Source organism: Eublepharis macularius, chromosome 5 (assembly GCF_028583425.1).
Source record: "Eublepharis macularius isolate TG4126 chromosome 5, MPM_Emac_v1.0, whole genome shotgun sequence".
Taxonomy (NCBI): Eukaryota; Metazoa; Chordata; class Lepidosauria; order Squamata; family Eublepharidae; genus Eublepharis; species Eublepharis macularius.
Genome location: NC_072794.1, coordinates 8,981,753 through 9,002,070, shown reverse-complemented (window position 1 = coordinate 9,002,070; position 20,318 = coordinate 8,981,753). Strand labels below are relative to the sequence as shown.

The window sequence follows — 20,318 nt, the reverse complement described above, 5'->3', positions numbered from 1 at the left end:
CTTTTGCTTGGGGACGTGCAGAGGCAGTCCTTGAGCGCTTTAGTCTTTTGGTCTAGGCTTGGAGACAGTTTAACTGTTTGTTTCTGAGCGCGAGGCCTGGGGACACTTTGAGTTTAGTTCTTGGGCAGAGAGCTTGAGAGCATTTTGGCTTCTGAGCAGAGGCTTGGGAGCATTGCAGTTTCTGAGCAGAGGCTTGGGAGCATTGCAGTTTCTGAGCAGAGGCTTGGGAGCATTTCTGGTTGCCTGAGCAGAGGCTTGGGAAACCCCTTAATTGCAGTTTCTGAGCAGAGGCTTGGGAACACTTTTTGGTTTTCTGAGCACATAGGCTTGGGAGACCCCTGAGCTTTGGCTTCTAGGCAGAGGCTTGGAAGCACTGAGAGTTTTTGTTCTTGGGCTTAGAGAGCTTGGGAGCACCCTCTGAGCCAGTAAGCTTTCCTGGTCCCGTGGCTTGTAGGCAAGCTTGAAACGGGAATAGGAATTTTCTTTCTCCTCCGGTGGAGAAGAACCGAGTGTAGGACCCTTAAAAATACCCTTGTGAACCTAATAGTAGGACCCTTAAAAATCACCCCTGGTAAAAACCTGTGTAGTACCCAGTTTAAAAATCCTTGAGAACCGGAGGGAAGGATAAACCTCCCAAAGGAACATAGAGAGGAAAAAAGTTGTTAAAACCCCTGAATATCCAGTGTAAGAATCCCCGAGGACCCGAAGGAGAATAACCGCTGAACGGCCCCTAGACGGGAAAACTTATAGGGAGCTTTAATCACCCCATCCGTGGTGCCGCTGATCCACTCTTTAACCGCCCCGAGATCAGCCTTAAACGAAAGGAAAGATGTACCGGGCAAACCCCACCGTGCCTCGCCTGGAGAAGTGGCTAGTTAAGAAGGGAGATTGCCCTTGGGAAGCCGGTTCCTTCAAGGGACCCGACCCGCTCCAGATAGTTAGAAGCGCCTTCCAGGATTTTTGCGAGAAGGAGAAACCCAAGTCAAGTAAGAAAGACAGATACGGAGCCTGGGCACTTTTCACTGCCTTACAGGACAGCGTGTCCCTAATTAGTAAATTACAGATAGCGCAGGAAGATAGTGAGCAGGAAATAGAGAGGCTCAGAATAGTCCAGGACAAAGAGAGGAAAGAGCTAGAGGAGAAAGCAAAGCGAGAACAGTGAGAGATCTCTGTCTTTTGGTGCTACACCTCTGAAGATGCCAGCCACAGCTGCTGGCGAAACGTCAGGAACTACAATGCCAAGACCACGGCAATACAGCCCGGAAAACCCCCAACAACCGTAGTACCGACAGTTGGTCACCCCCGTCATCCCAGCCCGAGGAAGCTCCACAGCCCCTCCAGACAATAGCTACTAAAGAAATTGTATCCATGGACGAGGACGGCAAGAAGACAGACCGGGTCGTTAAGGAAACCCGCAATTGGAGGCCCGACGAGCTCCAAGCCATAGCAGATCATATGGGGCCCTTGAACCGAGACACGGCCATCCAATGGTTCACTCACGTAACTACCTCTCAGCCCTCCGCTAGTGGTTCCGATGTGGCCCAACTGGCCCGCCACTGCGCCAGCCCCGAAATAGTCACAGCCCTTAATGCTTACGTTTCTAACCGAAGGCTAGCCACCCGCAGTCAGTACGGAGCAATTAAAGAATTATGTGCGTTCCTATGGCCCACCAAGAGCTTAAAGGCCCTGTACATTGCAGAGTCCCAAAAGCCCGGAGAGGACCCAGAGGTATACTTAGCTAGGAAGCAGCTTCTCGCTGAGCTAGCAGATGAAGTAGATTTAGACGCGAGCGATGTACCCGATTTCGATGAGCTAGAATTCAGAAGGGCAGTCATAGATGGTCTCAACAGCACTACCCGCCTAGCCCTGGCAGGAATTGAACCCGGGAGCATCTCATGGGGAGACCTGGAAGCTCGCATCAGGAGCATTGCTGGCCTGTTGCGAGAAACCGGAGCATTCCGCCATGTGAAGTCCCCGGCCTCTCGTAGGAAGGAGAGCGAGCCGATAAGTGCAGTCACCTATGCCAACCATGGCCCCCACTCTCAGTACCGACCGCAGGGACGCAACTCGTACTCAGAGGCAAGGGGGGGAATCCTGAGGGGAAGGAGCAGCAGTTTTAACCGGGGAAGAGGGCCAAGGGACTACCGCCCGGGAGTTTCCTTTGCACCCACCCCGAGTTACGGTTCCTCCTCCCAGCAGGGACCCCACGAGCCCCGACCGCAAGATGCGCCCCTAGCCCCTTCCCATTCTCGAGCGTCGCACCCGTACAACCATCAGGTCTACCCACCTCCAGATCAGTCTAACGCTTGGGGAGCACCGCAAAGCGACCACGAGGGCTACAAGGACCGCGGCAGCACGCCTCAGTCCAGGGACCCCCTCCGATGGGAACTTTGGATGCGACTCAAAAACATTGGAGCGAACATGGAGCTATTCGCTGGAAAGCCCACGTCCGTTCTAATGAAGGCGATCAACCCCCAGTACCCCCAACGGCGCCCCCCTTACCGCCGGACCTTTCCTTTCCGGGTCCCCCGATAGCTGCGGTCCGGGAACGCCCGAGCCCCAACAACCCCTTTAGAGAAAGTGCCGCTTTCACCGACCAGGGCACAGGATCAGAATAGGGTCGCCCCGAGTCCCAATCTCCTTCCGTGGGCATAGTTGCCAAACTAAAGCCGGACACATGGGAGAGACCGACAGTAAAGGCAGGGATCGGGACTCCCGGGGAAAAGAAGAAGCCTGCCACCCTCCTCATAGATACCGGAGCTTCACTTAATATACTCCGGCCCACCCTAGTTACAAAGGGAACTCAGACCTCTACCACCATGCAACTCGCCGGTTTTGGAGGCGGCATGCAGGAATCCCCGGTCTGGCAGGATATCCCCTTCTCCGTTGGAAGCCTGGCCACCCGGATTTCAGCATGCGCAAACCGGGGAGAAGATGATGGACTTTTGGGTATGCCGTTTTTCCGAGCCGAGGGACTGACCATTGACTTGGCGAACGGGCTCCTGTGGCGCATCCCGGGAGGCCCAGACTTTGTCAATGCAGTCCATCGATGTGCAGCCCTTAAGGCCCCTTTGCCTCTCGCCCCCATCACAGGAGACCCCTGGGTTCAGGACTTTCCCGAAGTTTGGGTGACAGACAAAGCCGAGTGTGGGATAGTGAAGGGCGCCTGCGTCCTGATTGAAGGAAAGGACCCCCCTCCCCAGAGACAGTACAAGTACCCAGCCGAAGCCGAGGCAGGGATAGCCAAGACCATAGAAGGACTCCTTGAGTGGGACGTCATACTCCCGATGCAGTCCATCTGCAACGCCCCATTGTGGCCAGTTCTGAAAGCAGATGGAGTGACCTGGAGAATGACGGTCGACTTTCGTGCCCTGAATGCCACCACCTCTCCAGTTGCCCCGGTTGTGGCCAAGTACAACGAGATCCTGACAGCCATTGCCGCTGGGTCCCGGTTCTACTCGGTCATAGACCTGGCCAACGCCTTCCACTCCATCCGGTTGCATGAGTCTTGCTGGTACAAGTTCGCGTTCACTTTCCGCGGCCAGCAATACGCATTCAAGCGGACACCCCAGGGTTTCCACTCCAGCCCCAGCATTTGCCATGCCCATGTAGTCCAGATGTGGGAACGCCTCCAACCCTCCTCGAGGCCCCATGTTCTGAGTTACGTGGATGATATCCTGGTCCACGCCCCCACAGAAGAATTAGCTCGCCAAGTCACGAGGGAAGTCCTAGAACTCCTCCGCGAGACTGGGTTCAAGGCAAGCAGGGAAAAGGCCCAACTGGTTCAGACCAGTGTCAAGTACCTGGGTCTGACCCTGGGACCCGAGGGCCGCACCCCGGATGCCCAGTGAATGGAGGTCATTTCCAAGCTGCCTGCACCCACCGACGTCCCCTCCCTTAGAGCCCTTCTAGGAACCTTCAACTTCTCTCGAGATTTCATCGAGTCATTTGCCGATAAGGCTCGCCCTCTTTATGCCCTGCTTAAAAAGAACACTCCCTGGGAATGGGGACCAGATCAGCAGACAGCTTTGGCCGAACTGAAACGTCGTCTGGCCGCAGCCCCAGCTCTAGCCCATCTGGATGTCACCCAGCCGTTCTTTATCCAGCTAGCAGTCTCGGACAAGAGCATCGGAGCCACGCTCACCCAGCAGCAAGCGGGAGCCGCTAGAGTAGTAGCCTATGCCTCTCGCAACCTAACTTCAGTAGAGACCAAGTTCAGCCCATGCGAAAAGACTTGCCTTGCTCTGGTTTGGAGTCTGACCCATTGGGAATTTATCATAGGTGGCTCGCGCACGATAGTCCAGACCACCCATACGCCCCTCAAGTACATCCTATCTGGAAAAATACAGGACGGGCAGGTATCTAACACCCGCATAGCACAATGGACCTTAGCCTTGGTCAACCACGGAGTAGAATTTAAGAAAGAGGCCACTGAGCCACCAGCCCCCTATGGCCTGTTAGTAACCGGGACCGAGCACGAGTGCCCCCTGGACCCGCCACCGCAGGTTGTTTGGCCAGTCACATGGGGAGTCCCGCTAGAGGAAGCCCGACTGAACGGCTTCACATGCTGGTTCTGTGACGGCTCCTCCTTTCACGTTGGTGGCTCCCCTCGGACAGGCTATGGCGCTGTGCGAGTGAGCGACGCCTATACCCTCAAAGGTCCAGCCCGCCCCCATTCCAGCCAAGCAGCTGAGGTGCAAGCGCTTCTGGCAGTGCTTGAGTTTGAGCCCCCAGAAAGCCCACTCGCCATTTACACAGACTCGGATTGGACGGCCAAAGCCGCCACCGTCTGGCTCCCGGTATGGCAGAGTCAGGGGTGGAGAGCTAGCGATGGGAAGCCCGTAGCCCACCTACAGCTATGGCAGCAAGTAGCCGCGCTCCTCCAGTCTCGCACAGGCCCAACGCAGGTTACACATGTTAAAGGACACCAAAAGACTAATTCTGAGACCGCCTATTGGAATGACCAGGCAGACCTCGCAGCCAAGGCAGCCGCCACAGAAAATGCTCCCTTACCGGAACCAGCCCCAGATTGTCCCCTCCACCCTGTCACCACCCGGGCACAAGCCCGCAGCCAGGATCAGGGAACCACGGGTACACTAGACCTAGCCCAACTGCAGATATCCGACCCAGAGGTAGCTGACCTCCTAGCCGCAGGAAGAGACCAGACAGGAAGACTAGTGATCCGAGAAGAGGAAGGCATAGTCTGGGCAGTAGATACAGCTGGTGAACGCCACTGGGTAGTGCCACTGGAAGTCAGGGCCGACCTGATTCAGTTTGTCCACGAGCAGGGACACCGAGGCAAGGACCTGACTCTGGAGAGGGTCAAGGAGGTTGGTTGGTGGCCTGGCATGCGTACCGAAGTAGCACAATGGGTGGACAACTGTCTGTCTTGTGCTATGGTCAATGCAGACCCAACTGGACCTAGAGCTCCCCTCCAGCATCAGAGAATTGATGGGCCCTGGGCTCGTATACAGATTGACTTTATCGGTCCCCTTCCTCCCACTCCACGCGGCAATCGCTACTGTCTCACTGTCATAGATCCCTTTAGTAAATGGGTCGAGGCATTCCCGTGTAAGCATAACACTGCAGCCACCACGGCCAAACTACTGTTCAACAATGTATTTTCAAGATGGGGCAGTGTACGAGTCATGGATTCCGATTTGGGCTCACATTTTATTGGAGAAGTCACCCAGGAACTTTGCAAGGCATTAGGCATCCAACAACGCTTTCACATAGCCGGCCATCCCCAGGCTTCCGGCACCATAGAAAGAACCAACCGGACCCTCAAGGAGGCTCTCCGCAAGATGGTTCGCTCCTCCGGGAGAGACTGGGATGAAAAACTCCCCATAATTCTAATGGCCATCAGAGGCACCACCGCAGTTCACGGACTCACGCCCCACATGGTCATGACAGGACGGAAAATGCAGCTCCCAGAAGCCTTCTGGCTAGACACGCAGCTCCCTTCTGATATGCAACCCGTAGTAATTAATGACGCCTGGGTTCAGGACCTCATCTCATCCATACACGCCGTCCACATGCAGGTGGCCCAGAAGTTAGGCACAGCTCAGAAGGATATGGACCGCAAACTAGGATGGGTCAGGAACCCGAGGCAGTGGGAAGAAGGACAGCTCGTTTTATATAGGAAGTTCTCACAGAAGGCGCACTCATTAGCGGCCAAATGGCAGGGCCCCGTCCCAATCACGAAAAGAGTCTCTCCAGCCGTCTATCAGGTAGCCATCCGGAGGAAGACAGGAGGCACTTGGTTAAAATACTTCCACGCCTCTCAATTAAAGGAATGGAAAGGGAAGCCGCTCCAAACCGCCCCGCCTGTGTATGACCCTGGGGGAACAGCCGCCAGCCCCGCCCCCCTCTGCCCAGTGATTCGCCAGATGTCCCTTCACTCTGGGCCAGAGATACCCTGTGTCCCCTTAGACCAGACCTTTGTAGCTCTTGTATAAAAAGAAACGGCAGAATATATATATATATATATATATAAGTTAAGAGTTTTTTCAGTTCTATTCTTTAACTTCACTAGGCGGGCCCCACAGTTGGGACCCTAGGGGGAAACACGGCAACCAAAGCCAAATAGGACCACCACCGAAAGTGATTCTTAATTGGATTTTAAGCCGCGTGTTCGGAAAAAAATTGCACAGGCAAAAGAGATTTGCTGTGTGTGAGTGTTTGGAGAGGCTTTAGCCCAAAAGTGAATGCATTCTTCCAACGTTGAAACCACCAAATAAGGTGATTTCTTTGTTTGAAAACATTTCACAGCCGTGCTGGTGAAGATCCCGCATCTACGTAGATTCGGGGTCTCACCTGCCAGACCCACGCTTTCGCATGATGGTCGGCTTTGGCTTTGAGGGCCGTGCCTCCCCTGAAGGAAACCCCCGTCCAGCCCATCAACCCCCTCTTTTACTAATGTTCATATTCGTCATGGTGAGTTGCTATACGGCACCACCATCTAGTACGCTTTAGTGCAAAGGTAAAAGACCCGCCAGTATTTTGTAGATATGTGCCCTCTGGAATATGTTATTGAGGTGCGTTCGCTACGCACAAGGGGCAGCGTGCCTCATTTACATAGCCAGAATCCCCCGCGCCAAGATGACCCCCGAACAACCCAGACCCAGCGGCGCCGAAAGATTTCCGACGCCTCCGCCGCTTTTCGATAAACACCGCCGAGCGCCTTCGGCTCCACTTCGGCCCTTTCCGCCAGCAGCCGCCCGCCCCGTCCAATGTAATCTTTTCCCTTGCCCGTACCGTATAAGGGAAAAGAAGGGGGGGAGACATATTGAAGTTATAATAAAGCCATGCCAGGCACCCCAAGTAAGGGCAACCTAAAAGCACCCCACACCCGTATGCTTCTTGCTCCGTACGTTTTTCTTTTCGCTCAGTGCATTTTTCTTTCTTTTTGCCCGGTGTACCTTTTTTTTTTTCAAACCAGAAAATGGGGCCTCCCGAGGGAGTCCCTCCAAAAATTGCTAGTCCTGCAAACATATGACGAAAGCCCATTTTTAGGAGGGTAAGCGAAGGTCCCCGTTTGCAGCAACCCTTATAGTTGCTGGATACCGCTCTCTAGTTTTTTCCCTTTTAAAGCGGCAAGGCCAGGCCGAGCCGGACCGATAGCTCTCAGCCCGCAAAAGAAAAATAGCCCGCCGCCAAGCAAGGGGCACCTGAAGGCCACATAGTCTAGGCACCCAGGGACCCCTGGGGCGAGTTTGCATAATCCCGCCTAACGCACGGCCGACCCTTGCCCGACGCAAAGACATCCCCCCTGAAATATACATGCTTTAGGAAGAAGCCCCTGCACAGGAGTTCCCCAGAGCAACAAGCTGGAAGGCCCGCTTAGTGCCCTGGGACTTCTCGTTCGAACCCCGCTTAATAGACTGTGCTGGCAGAAAAACACCCTCCCTTTCCCCCCCCCCGCTTCACTTTATTTTATCTTGATGCAACAAACTCAGGGAACCTGTACTTATATCCGCAGGTCTCCCCAGGATCTTTTCACTACAGAAAGGAAAAGAAGGCCAGGAGATGAGGCACCTGGCTACTCTGTGTTTGCTCGTGCTGGCAGGCACCCTAATAGAAGGTCGCCCGTCCAAATTAATGCCCTACCCCCACTGGAGATGTATTAATACACTAGCAGAAAATGAAATGATGGTCTGCAAGGTTGTGCAGCAGAGCAATATGACCACCCCCACGGATCGCACAAACTTCCGCAGTTGCGAAGAGCAGTGGATCCGACCTCCAGAGCTTGTTATTTTATGTGTAGGAGTGAAAACCATGTCCCAAGAATTAGTATGCTACTCGCCTACTGACACAGTGTCACCACTTGCTCCGATCCCATGTATGTTCCTTCCCCGTATCAGGCCAGCCCCCACCACAGTCCCGGTGGTAGACAAATATACCACCCCTGCCAACTTCGAAACCTCGCCGTTTGTCACTGAGGCTTTCGGACCATACTGTGAAGTTATTTTAGTGTCGGCCGCAGTATGGAAGGCAGGAGACCCCTTTAGAATGACCATCCTACTAGGCACTACTACCACTGAAACTGCATCAGTCACCATCACGCCCCCTTTAGGCGCAGTTCTCTCCTTTGCTATAGAGCGCTGGGAGAACCTGACCTGGATTGTAAAAGAGGAAGACCTAGACAAACATGGCCCACCCGATTGGATACTGGTTCAACAGACGCCCGAATGCCAAACCAAGCCCCTAGTAGAGAAATTTCACCGGCTTGGGCTGCTCTTTGTAAATTTGACTCACGAACCAGGCAATTACTCCCTGCTGATCCGGACCCAGGAGACCCACACCATCCAAATTGACCCTTTGATTGCTAGCAATGAACAATTAAGCCAAGGCGGCATGCATATAATGGGCTCCCATGTTTTGAAAACTGACATTCGAGAGAGAGTTCTAGTCCACCCGCAAATGTCTTTAAAAGAGATCCGCATAGACTTAGCTGAGCTAAATATAACCCAGAGGCTGCCGCAGTGCGCTCCCTATCTGGAGGCCGGTAGCAAGGGTTGGAATGCATGGCTACAACTGTGGATCGATCCCTCTCCCTCTCTCTCGCGTGCCAGACGAAGCATCGCCAACTGGACTGCTTCTGCAGCCGGAGGCTTAGCAATCATGGATTCGGTCAACATTGAGACTCTCGCTAATAAGTTTGCCCATGTTACGACTAGCATCTCTGACTTAGGTAAACCGGTGGTGCAGTCCCTAAATTCCATTTCAAATGGGCAACACGAGATCAGCTCCATTTTAGTTAACTGGGAGAGTCAACTTGAAAGAGATTTTTCTCTGCTGCTCAAAGGAACCCAGTCTTTTGAACGCAACGTGTCAATAGCCATGGCATGTATGCAAGCCCAACAATTAAACCAGGCTGTGGCCATGGGGCTAATTCGGCAAGCCATGGACGGGCACTTGCCCCTGGAAATTAAAAGATTGATTATGCCCAAATTGTCACCCATTGAACTGGAGCTTGAATCCTGGTGGTCCCTTGTAAATTCCTCATTCTCACCGACCACCCAGGAGCTTAAATTATTTTTATTAAAGGGCCAGTGCGCACGAGTCATTCCATGTGTATCCAGTCGTGCCTCTGGGACTCCAAGTCAGCGACACCGAAGTTCTCTACGCCCGCCACCCTGACCATTGGGCCCGCTTCACCCCGACCGGATGGCAGCTCGTCAGCCTCCAAGGGTGCCAGCATCGAGACCAGACCGGCTTCATTTGCCAGGACCAAGCCTTTGCACCTCATCACCCCTGTGTAGCCCCGCAAGTCGACGCCCTCAACGAGTGCTCCTTTGAGGTCGTCCGGGAGAACAGCTCCACTGTGGTCTACCTTGGGAAAGGATGTGCCTGTGTGCGAACGGCCTGCGACTTTGTGATCCTGAACTCGTCCCAGCTTAAGCCTGTGATCCCGGGAGTCAACCGCTGCTTCTGCAACCTGTCTTCGGTGGCAGCCTGCGACTTCACCTACACGGTACCGGTCTGGACCCAGGAAGAGATCCTGGTGGCACCCTCCATCTATCGTTATATGAAGCCCATCTCCCTTGGCATCGGTCTGGAGCTAATCCATGAGCTCCTGGCCCACCCGCAGCTCCACCGCACCCTCCAGAGCATCCAGAGGGACGGGGATACTACTGCTTTGGTTGTGTCCCACAACGGCAAAGAGATTTTGGACCTTGCCCAGCGGATTAAGACCACCGGTGAGCACTCGTGGTGGGAAACCCTCTTTGGCTGGAGCCCCACTGCCACTGGAATTTACAATTTGGCTTTGCACCCGATCGTTGTTATTTTGGCTTTCCAAGTTTTGTTGTGTGCCTCACTACTTTATTTGGGCTGTTGGAGCCGCCGACAGCTCCAGCAACTCCAGATGTCTCACCGCTTGGATCGTTACAATCCCGACCTCCTCCTGCCTTAAAGGTCGTTCTTGGCGCCCCATTTTGATCCCTTGCTTGTGTTATTATTTATGGTGTTATGAACTATGATTATGTTTTATTATGTGTACGGATCCTGAACCAGCCCCATGGACACTCTGCTGCCGGACACCGCTCCGAGGCCCTCTTGTGGACTAGGGGGGGGGAACATATTTCTCTGCCTCCCAGCCCACGACCCGCCTACGAACGACCGCCAGCGGCACTACCTCCATGAGGACTAGAACTGTGTGCCTGAAGCCCTTCTCGCCGCCTGCCGACCCTGCCCTGCGGATTGACGCAGACAGCAAGGGGGGGTGGAAGTGTGTTTTGGAACACATGGACTAAGTTTGCTTGTTCCTGTATATATGCAACCCAGTCCAGCAGCTGTACTGCAGACTGAGCCGTCTGTGATCTTTGCCGCTCTATTGTTTTAAGCTCTCTATGAATTTCTTTCCATTGCCTTCCATCAATTTCACCCCTATGAATTTAGCCCCGAAGTAATCCCTCACTCTGTCTATTGCAAGTGCGCCCATGATCTTCCCATGAACTGGGATCTTTTAATCGCCCCTCATCAATTTTATTCCTATGAATTTGCTTTCATCCTTATGAATTGCCTTTTAACCTGACTCCCTCCGCCGAAGTGATTTTAGCCTATTTATCATCCTATGAATTTGGTTTTAACAGAGACCCCTCCTGAACGGTCTCTTTTATTGGGTATTTAAACATTGGTTTTACATTTTATGAATTTGGTTTTAATCTGACTGTATGAACTGGTCTTTTAATTGCGAAGTTTATTTTTCTGACCCCCTATGAGCCCTTCCACCGCTTACCCTCATGAATTATTTCCTCGCACTTGCTTTTATTATTGCTGCTTTTACTTATGAACTGGTTTTAAATCACCTATGAATTGTTTTTAGCCTATCTAAACATGTATTTATGGTTTTAACCACCTATGAATTGTTCCACCCTCGATGAATTGGTCTATGCCTTGCTTGCACATTTCACTTTTACCCTGTATGAATTATCACCCATCTATGAATTGCTTGTGCTTTTACCTGTATATGAATTTGCCCACTTTTAATCCTGTATTCATGAATTGGCTCATGAATTGCCTTTGCTTTTAACCTTATACCCATGAATTTACCGCTGCATATGAATTACTCATTGCTATGAATTGCTCATTACTGCTTATGTAACTATGAATTGCTATTGCTTATGAATTATTGCTATTTATTCTGACGGTTGCACTTAGCACACCTCCTGGTGTGAACCCAGAGACCTGCAGCCCATTGGCTGATCCAAATTGCACTTATTCGGTTAGGTGGTTCTCCAAACTAAATTTTTGAGTGACGCCTCCTCCCCCTCCCCTTCCCACTCCTTCTTCGCTCGAAGCTCGACCACCGGACATTGCCGACCACCTCGCCTTTGAAGTCAAGTTCGGAGACCCACGCGCCTGACGTCACGTGGTCTCCGAGGGGGGGAATTGTTGCCAAGTAGGCCCCCTCTCATGCTTTAAGGCCTGCCATGAACTGTGTTGAAGTTTCCTGCATTGCTATTTTACTGCTGCACCAAAGACTGCCCTGCACGTGTGTGTTCTGGTACACGTGTCAGTTTCCTGCTTGCTTGTTAATTACCTTGCTGCTGCAATAGACTGTGTAGTTTACTGACTCCATGTTTGGTTAACTGCACAAAGGACTCTTTTTCTGGGCAGCCCTGCCCTGATCTGTACCTGGACTTCCCAGTGTGTGCTTTGGACTGTGTTACAAGTGTGCCCCGTGCCTGCATTGCCATCTGCCACAGACCGTGCCTGTTCCCTGCTTTGGACTGTGTTTTGTGTGCTGTTTCCCTTGCCTCCATGGAAGCCTGCCTCATATGGGCCCAAGCCACTGCTAGCAGCCGGGCGCCTGCCAGGGAAACCTCCAGCGAGCCTGGCCAGGCGCTCCCTGGTCAGTTCCCGCCTGGAGCCTCCCGCGGGCCGGTCGCCGAGCTTGCCCTCGCTACCGGGCAGCCTGCTATCCAGCCCCAGCTATGCCCAGCCGGCATCCATGTTCTTAGGCAGCCAGAAGACCCAGGGAAGAAGCCTGCTTTGGGAAGCCATTTCAGAGAAGCGAGCACACCACGTCCGCAGCGAGAGTACCTCGCCCCGCTCTGCATATCTTAGGAGCCGCCCCGGAGAAGGAACTAAGTGCCGACCATCCCAAGCACTTAGAGAATGCATCTCAAAGAAACCTCCGCATTCCAGAAGCTGATGACATCAGGACAAGCCCTGTCCGCTGGAACATCCATTCAGCCCACTCGGATTTCCCCCTCCCTCTTTTGTCCCCTCTTCCTGAGGTGTCACTTATCGCAATCAGATTACCAAAGTGGCCCATCTAAGCCATTCAGTAACCCATTAGAACCTTTGTTTTAAACTGTGAGAACCACCAAGTACAGCACCAGCCCCAGGGTACGTTTTGGGGTATTTAAGCTGGTCTCTCAGACCACACGGTGCTTAGGCCATTCCCATCCAGAACCCCTCGCTGTCTGTGGCTCGTGCCATCCTATCCAGAACCCCTTGCTGTCCGTCTGTGGTCCCAGTGCTGGCATTGGGCCACCTCGCTGCTGTGTCTTTGCTTCGCTACAGGATAAGTGAGTATTCCCCACCATCGTTGGGAACCAGCTAATGCGAACGTCTCTGTATTTCCTACTCTGTATTTCTTAGGTCTTGTGTGTTCTCTGTATGCTTGTGCAAGTTTAGGCTTACGCCACACTAAATACACGTGTTTGGAACCTATTTGTAGTCTGCCTCTTTTTCACTAGAGTGTCTGGGATCGGGACCTCCGTAGACATAGGTTAAGATCCGCGCTAATTTTAAGTTGCAGACTGCCATAGCTAATTCCCCATTATAATAAAGAGCAGTTCTGGTAACAGTTGTAAAAATCACATCACTGACACGGCTACTATGGCTAAGTTTCACAATGGAGCCAGCAATGGCCCTGTGGGGTGGGGGTCTGAGAATGTGAACTTTGCAAGTTCTCCCTGGATCGGGATCAGGACTCGCCAAGCGTTGCACGCTGTGGTTTGCATTACCTGGGAAACTGGGGAAATAACTGGCCAGGTCAGAGCTCATGATCTTTTCCTCCAGGATGTCTGTTTTGTTGAGGAAGAGGATGATGGAGGTGTATTGGAACCAAGGAAGCTCCAGGATAGTTCGGAAGAGGTCAAGGCTCTCTCTCATCCGATTCTACGCAGGAAGAGGAGGCGAGAGGTAATAGTTAAGAACACACCAGAGATGAGGCAAGATTTGGTAGGAGGGAGAACCGAGCACATTTGGGCTACAACATTTTGCTATTTCTTCTAATCTGAATTGTTGATTTGCTTTGGAGCCTCTTGCATCAGAGGAAGAGTTCCATGTGCCACAGAATCCAGTCCTGTGCATACAGTTGGAATTAGGGATTTGGGGGGGGGGAATCCCATGCTCTAAAAATAATTGCATTTTGCTTGCAATGTATAGTTTTTGCCTCATAGGGATGTAAAATAGTGCCTATGGTAGATAACAACAATGGTTCATCTAGTGTAGCACCTCGTTTTAGACTGCTCCCTGGCATCAAACAATCACAAACCTTTTGTCTAACCTCAGAGGTCACATTCAATTGACAAGACTAAGAGCCAGTGATAGACTTGCCCTGCCTAAATTTGCCCAACCCCCTTTTAAGCCCATCTAAGCCAGTAGCCACCACCACACCATGAGGCAGTGAGTTCCACAAGTCAACTACTTATGTGAACTAGGACCTTCTTTGCCTTGAAATCGATCAGGCCACCCTTCAGATATGAATTTCAAAACATGACTTTTTTAAAGCTTCAACATTCTCAAGTTGCTTATATGGAAAGAAGGAAGAAGACATGAGCATGCAAGAAATAAAGATAAATTTAACATGTAAAGAGTGACTTATTTGCTCTTCCTTAGGGAAACTCTTGAACGGGGAATAAAATGTCTCAACAATCCAACAATTAAGCACAACTTGTATGTTTTAGAAAGATGCATAGGGGCATACCACCAAGCTTGCATCCATATTTATAAAATATTTTTTTTATACTCAGTTTCAACTATATAAAAATAGCAGTAACGAAAACCATTCAGTGAGAATCATACCAATTTGGAAAGCACTGAGTTTGGGCTAAGAGCAGCCCTTTAACTCTTGTATTCACTCAAACAAAAAAATGTTCCAATTCACAAGCCAGGGCAAACAAAGCTCCGGCTGTGCAGAACAGCAATTCCTAAACTGTCTGCAACAAGAAACCTTCGAGGGTGGAGTAAATGAAGTGATTCAAGTCTCCAGCGATCCCAAAGCAGCAGTCAGCAGAGGTTGCCTGATGCCTCTCTACATGAATCACTGCCCTGGTCTACCTTCCTTGCAATTAATTGCTTCTGAAGGCAGATCATTCAGCCATGCTACCTGTCAACCTCTCAGTAGGGCAATTCTGTTGCCTCTCTGTACTTGGGTTTGTACATTATCCTCTTAGAGGTTAACTGTTGGAAAATGTCACTGCTCTGAGCATGCCACCACCTCTAAGGAGGTAGACCTGGACTTACAGACAACAGGCAGCCTGCTAAGAGGGTACGTTTTCCATCGCAGCAGTTCAATAATCTGAACACATCTAAGGTGGTAAAAAATACCCTCACTCACTGGAGCGGGACAATGCCAGAGCAAGAACTCATGCAGGGGTCCTCTGTGGAGGAGGAGCACCTCTGTGCAACAGAGAAACAGGATTTGGGCTGCCTCCCCACCTGCCCTCTGGGAATATCTGTCCTGGCAGCTACCAAGTTTGCATGCCATACACTGGGCATAAACCCAAATTGCACAGCCCTGCAGCCCCCAGAACAGCAACTGAGCTCAGACCTATACAAATCAGACTTTATTTAGTACAAGAAATATCCTGCAACTCTCAACAAAACTAGCTGTTAAGGCAGCTTTTGTAACATAAGGAACCACTAACAGCGAAAGTATATAATACTTGAAAACAATAAAAAATTCAAAACCTTCAAGAAACAATTTTAAAACCACAAGCAATGGAGGATAAAGTTAGACATTGACTATCAAAATGTTGTAAGATGTTCCCATTAGCAGATATGATTGTTTAAGCAAAGATATAAAAAAGCAGACCGGTGGTCAAATCTGTAGGCATCTTGTGGAACCCCAGGTTGGAACAGTGCATCTGGCAGGTGAAAGCCACCTAGCTTCCCTGCCCCAGCTCTACAAACTTAACATCTCAGACAAAGCTTGAAGGTCAGTTCAGACATCACTTTAATTAACCTAACCTTGGTTAGCACAGTAATGCTACATTAGTTACAGTTGGTTTGAGCATGTCAGTCCAGGATCTGAAACCACAGTTGAGGTTTGGTTAACTAAGTCTGCTTACACAGAGAAGTTTTGCTTTGATTTAGCATTCAAACTGGAGCCCCCCTGTCCCCCCCCCCGCAAATCCACATGATGCCATCTCCTAATTGTCCACTATCAGGGTTTTTCCTTTCTTTGCTCCAATTATTCCCAGCCCTGGTCTGATACAATCTTTTGGGGAAAACTGTGTTTACAAGCTGTGTGGGTGGAAAGGTGTGCATTTTGGCAAAGCTCATCCACGTTGGCATCATTTCGCTTTTGTGCAGCCCACTGCGGCTGCAATCACCACCACCCATCCACATCGCTAGAGGGTTCCACCCCCCACTCCCGGCTTTTAAAATTATGGTATTGCTGTATCCAGAGCTTTTTTTCTGGGAAAAGAGGTGGTGGAACTCAGTGGGTTGCTCTCGGCGAAAATGGTCACATGGCTGGTGGCCCCACCCCCTGATCTCCAGACAGAGGGGAGTTTAGATTGCCCTACACACCAGCGGAGGGCAATCTCAACTCCCCTCTGTCTGGAGATGAGGGGGCAGGGCCACCAGCCATGTGACCATTTTCAAGAGGTTTCGGAACTCCGTTCCACTGCTTTCCTGCTGAAAAAAAGCCCTGGCTGTATCACTATAGCAATACAACAATTGCCATTTTTAAAAAAAATTAAAAAAAAACGCCTCTGTATTTTGTTGTAATATAGTGGTTAGCTGGTTGGGATGCAAATCAGCACTCTGCTGGTTCGATTCCCACAACTGCCATGAGCTCTGCAGGTGGCCTTGGGTAAGTCCCTCCTCTCAGCTCCAGCTCCCTAGCTGGATTGTGGGGATATTAGCAACACTGACTTTATTCACCGCCCTGAGTGGGGCAGTATATACACACACAGTTGTTGTTGTTGTTATTAGTAATATTTGGAGAGGCAATGAGAGTTCCATAGAGAATTGTCATGATGTAAAAGCAACCTAACCTAGGCTGATTCCGCACACGTTGGATAATGCACTTCCAATCCTCTTTATAGATCATTTGGAACGGATTTTTTCCTGTGCAGAACAAAAAATCCACCTCAAACGATTGATAAAGTGCATTGAAAGTGCATTATCCAACGTGTGCGGAATCAGCCCTAGTCTTAACTCTGCTTCCATATGAGGCATGAATCTGGCTTGCTCCCTCAGCTTTCCCTCTGCCGCGACACAGGCTAAGACACCATCAGGATCTCAGTGGAGGAGGAGATGAAACGGGCATTTGTGGAGGCAAACCTAGGCTTGAATGATCACCTGTGAGTGAAATCCCTGTTCCACACAGGGTTCCATACAAAGACCCACAAAACTCACAGACTTGACATTGTTTTCTCACCTCATTGATGTTCTCCTCCAGACATTGATCATACTCACTCAGGGAAGCCAGATAAATTAAGGCAATCACATTTTCAAAACAGTGGATCCACTTCCGGCGCTCTGACTTCTGCCCGCCGACATCTACTATTCTGCATAGAAAAGGCATGAAGTCACATTAGTATCCCAAATGCAGCTCAATGTCATGGATGGAGACCTTCTATAAAACTGCACCCCAATTTAAAAAAAACTGAGGAGGAAGCAAAGGGCTTAAGGCACTAGATTTTATACCCTGAGTTATGTGGAGCTCACAATGTTTTTGTGCTTAGCTGGAGTGATTGCCTGTTTTCATAGGAACCTGCCAGGAGGCTGAGGACCAGGGCCTTCTCAGTGGTGGCACCTTGGCTATGAAACACCCTTCCCAGACTGACTTGCCCAGGATTTTAGTCGTTATCTTTTGAACACCAAGCAAATTGGGCTTAATTCTTGTCTGCTTTAGGGAAATAATAACTGCACTTCTAAATCACTCTTCAAGACCAACTAGTGCCCCACGCAGAGAGGTGAACAAAGTCAGTGTTATTATTACTCCTACAATACAGCAGGGGAGCTGGAGCTGAGAGGCTTGCCCAAGGCCAACTGCAGTGCTCGTGGCAGTAGTGGAATTCAAACCAGTAGAATGCTGATTCACAGCCCAACCACTTAACCATTTATTCTGACGCTGCATTTAAGTTTCTTTGCTATTACAAGCATTCCAATTTGTTTTTTTAATTAATTGCATGGGGGTTTTTTGTTTAATTTTGCAAAGCACCTTGGGGAAGGCATGTGTAGTAAAGCAAGACAGATATGTTTTAAACAAACATATGAGCCCTCAAATCAGCTGGTTCATCATCATCTTCACAATCCAAACAGTTTTACAGCAAACGGTGCTTCATCCATTGTATTTTGTAAATTGTTTGGGTGATTTATAACCCACCTCTCCAGATATTTGCTCAAGGTGGCTAAGAGGAGAGAGAATAAAAATACAAGTTTAAAACCAGAGAGGAAGAGTGTCAGTCTAGGCTCCAGGGGAGCCAGGTTCAGAGCCCCTCTCTGCCACGAAATCTTGTGGGGTGACCTTGAGCCAGGCATCTACTCTCAGCCTAATTGTCCTCACAGGGTTGTTGTGAGGATAAAATGAGGAGAGGAGAATGATGTAAGCCAGTTTAGGTTCCCATTGGGGAACATAACGGGGTAGAAATTAATGAATAAAACAATACAATAAAGACACATCACTGAGCCGTAAGACTATCCCAATATATTCACAACAACCATCAATTAAAAAACCAGCACAAATAACACACTAAACGAGCCCGCCAAAGCACCAGCAGGTAATAAAACAGGTCAGGAACAAACCTCAGCTCTCATCTGGCCAGCTCTCAGCACCAGCGTCTAGAGGCTGTACGAGAGCTGTCACTATGGCTTAGCCAATTGAGAACCAAGCTACAAGGGATGCCAGACGTGTTTTTTTAATATGATGCGGATGCAGTTCTACCTGGGAAACAGTTTTCATAGTTTTCAAAGACAGAGCCACACGGGATCACTGGTGGACAGGAACTTTGCAATTGGTTGTTGTGGATTTTCCGGACTGTATAGCTGTGGTCTTGGCATTGTAGTTCCTAAGGTTTCGCCAGCAGCTGTGGCTAGCATCTTCAGAGGTGTAGCACCAAAAGACAGAGATCTCTCAGTGTCACTGTGACCAAGACCACTGTGCCAAGACTACGGCTATACAGCCCAGAAAATCCACAACAACCATCTTTCTCCGGCTGTGAAAGCCTTAAACAATATAACTTTGCAGTTGTTCTCTTACAATCTCAATGGAGAGATGAACTACCAGCTCTTCCCCTCACCTGCAAAGTTCCTCCTTCCCAGCGATCCCCCGAGGCTCTATCTTTGAAAACTACAGTTCCCAGGTAAATTACACACCCGACTTGTTAAAAAACACATGTCTGGTGTCACTTGTAGCTTAGCTCTCAGACATCACACCAAGCCAAGGTTTATTTATTTGCTATTCATAGTCTGCCTTTCTCGCTGAGACTCAAGGCAGATTGCATAATGTAAGACAGTATACACAACAGGATGATGAGACATCTAATAAGCACTGCAATAGGACTAGGACAGCAGAAGTCTGAAACAAGTCAAAAGTATTGAACATGACATGTTAAACAATGCCCCAAATGGTCTTACCTAAGTAGAAATATGCTTTAAAAGCAAGATAAAAACATATAGCAAAAGATAATATACATTAGTAGCAGGGGCTTTTTTCAGCTGGAACGCGGTGGAGCGGAGTTCCAGAACCTCTTGAAAATGGTCACATGGCTGGTGGCCCCGCCCCCTGATCTCCATACAGAGGGGAGTTGAGATTGCCCTCCGCGCTGCTTGGCGGCGCGGAGGGCCATCTAAACTCCCCTCTGTCTGGAGATCAGGGGGTGGGGCCACCAGCCATGTGACCATTTTCTCCAAGGGCAACCCACTGAGTTCCACCACCTCTTTACCCAGAAAAAAGCCCTGATTAGTAGTATAGTCCACAATTCCATTCTCTCTATTGAAACATCTTTCTGTATCATTATGTTATAATGCAGACCTATTGCTTTATAAAAATGCATTCCTGAACAATTTTGTTTCACTGTTTGAGGAAAGTTAAGTGTGGGAGCCTTCCTGAACTCCTCCAACAGGCCATTCCATACGGTGGGGGCCACGATGGCATGTACATGTGCCCAGGCAGCTGTTGATCTCGCCCATTTGCAGAGTAGCACCTGTAGAAGGCCCTGCTCTGACGAGGGAAGTTGTCATGGCAGGGCACAGAAAGAGAGGCAGCTCAGCAGAGACAAGGCCATGAAGGGTTTTGTGCGTGATGGCCAGTACCTTGAACTGAATCTGGAACCTAATGGGCAGCCGGTGGAGTGACAACAAGCTGAGTTTGAAGGGAGACCTATATACATTACTAGCCTCAGTATTATGGCATGGATCCAGGTAGCCAGATCAGCCAAGGCTGATGGTAAGGTTCCCAGGTGCCCGTGTGGCGGGTAAACTCCCGGAGATTTGCCCCCTCATCAGTCAATCACCCAGTGATTGGTGGGAGGGGACAAGCTCCCAGAAGTGACATCATTGTGCCACTGGCAGGAGTGTCCCTGCACTTCGTTTGGGGATGATTTGGGCTCCAAACAGGCCAA

At 50.2% G+C, this 20,318-nt stretch overlaps 1 protein-coding gene across 1 annotated transcript in view; it reads right to left on the bottom strand.

The window, feature by feature from the left end:
- LOC129331112 (guanine nucleotide-binding protein subunit alpha-15-like) overlaps positions 1 to 20,318 on the bottom strand; it is a 60,075-nt gene that overhangs the window by 21,560 nt on the left and 18,197 nt on the right. Inside the window, exons 5-6 of the mRNA XM_054981463.1 lie at positions 17,132 to 17,261; positions 13,482 to 13,635 (exon numbers count right to left, since the gene is read on the bottom strand). Of these exons, the coding sequence (XP_054837438.1) occupies positions 13,482 to 13,635; positions 17,132 to 17,261 (284 nt within the window). The remainder of the gene's footprint in view (positions 1 to 13,481; positions 13,636 to 17,131; positions 17,262 to 20,318) is intronic.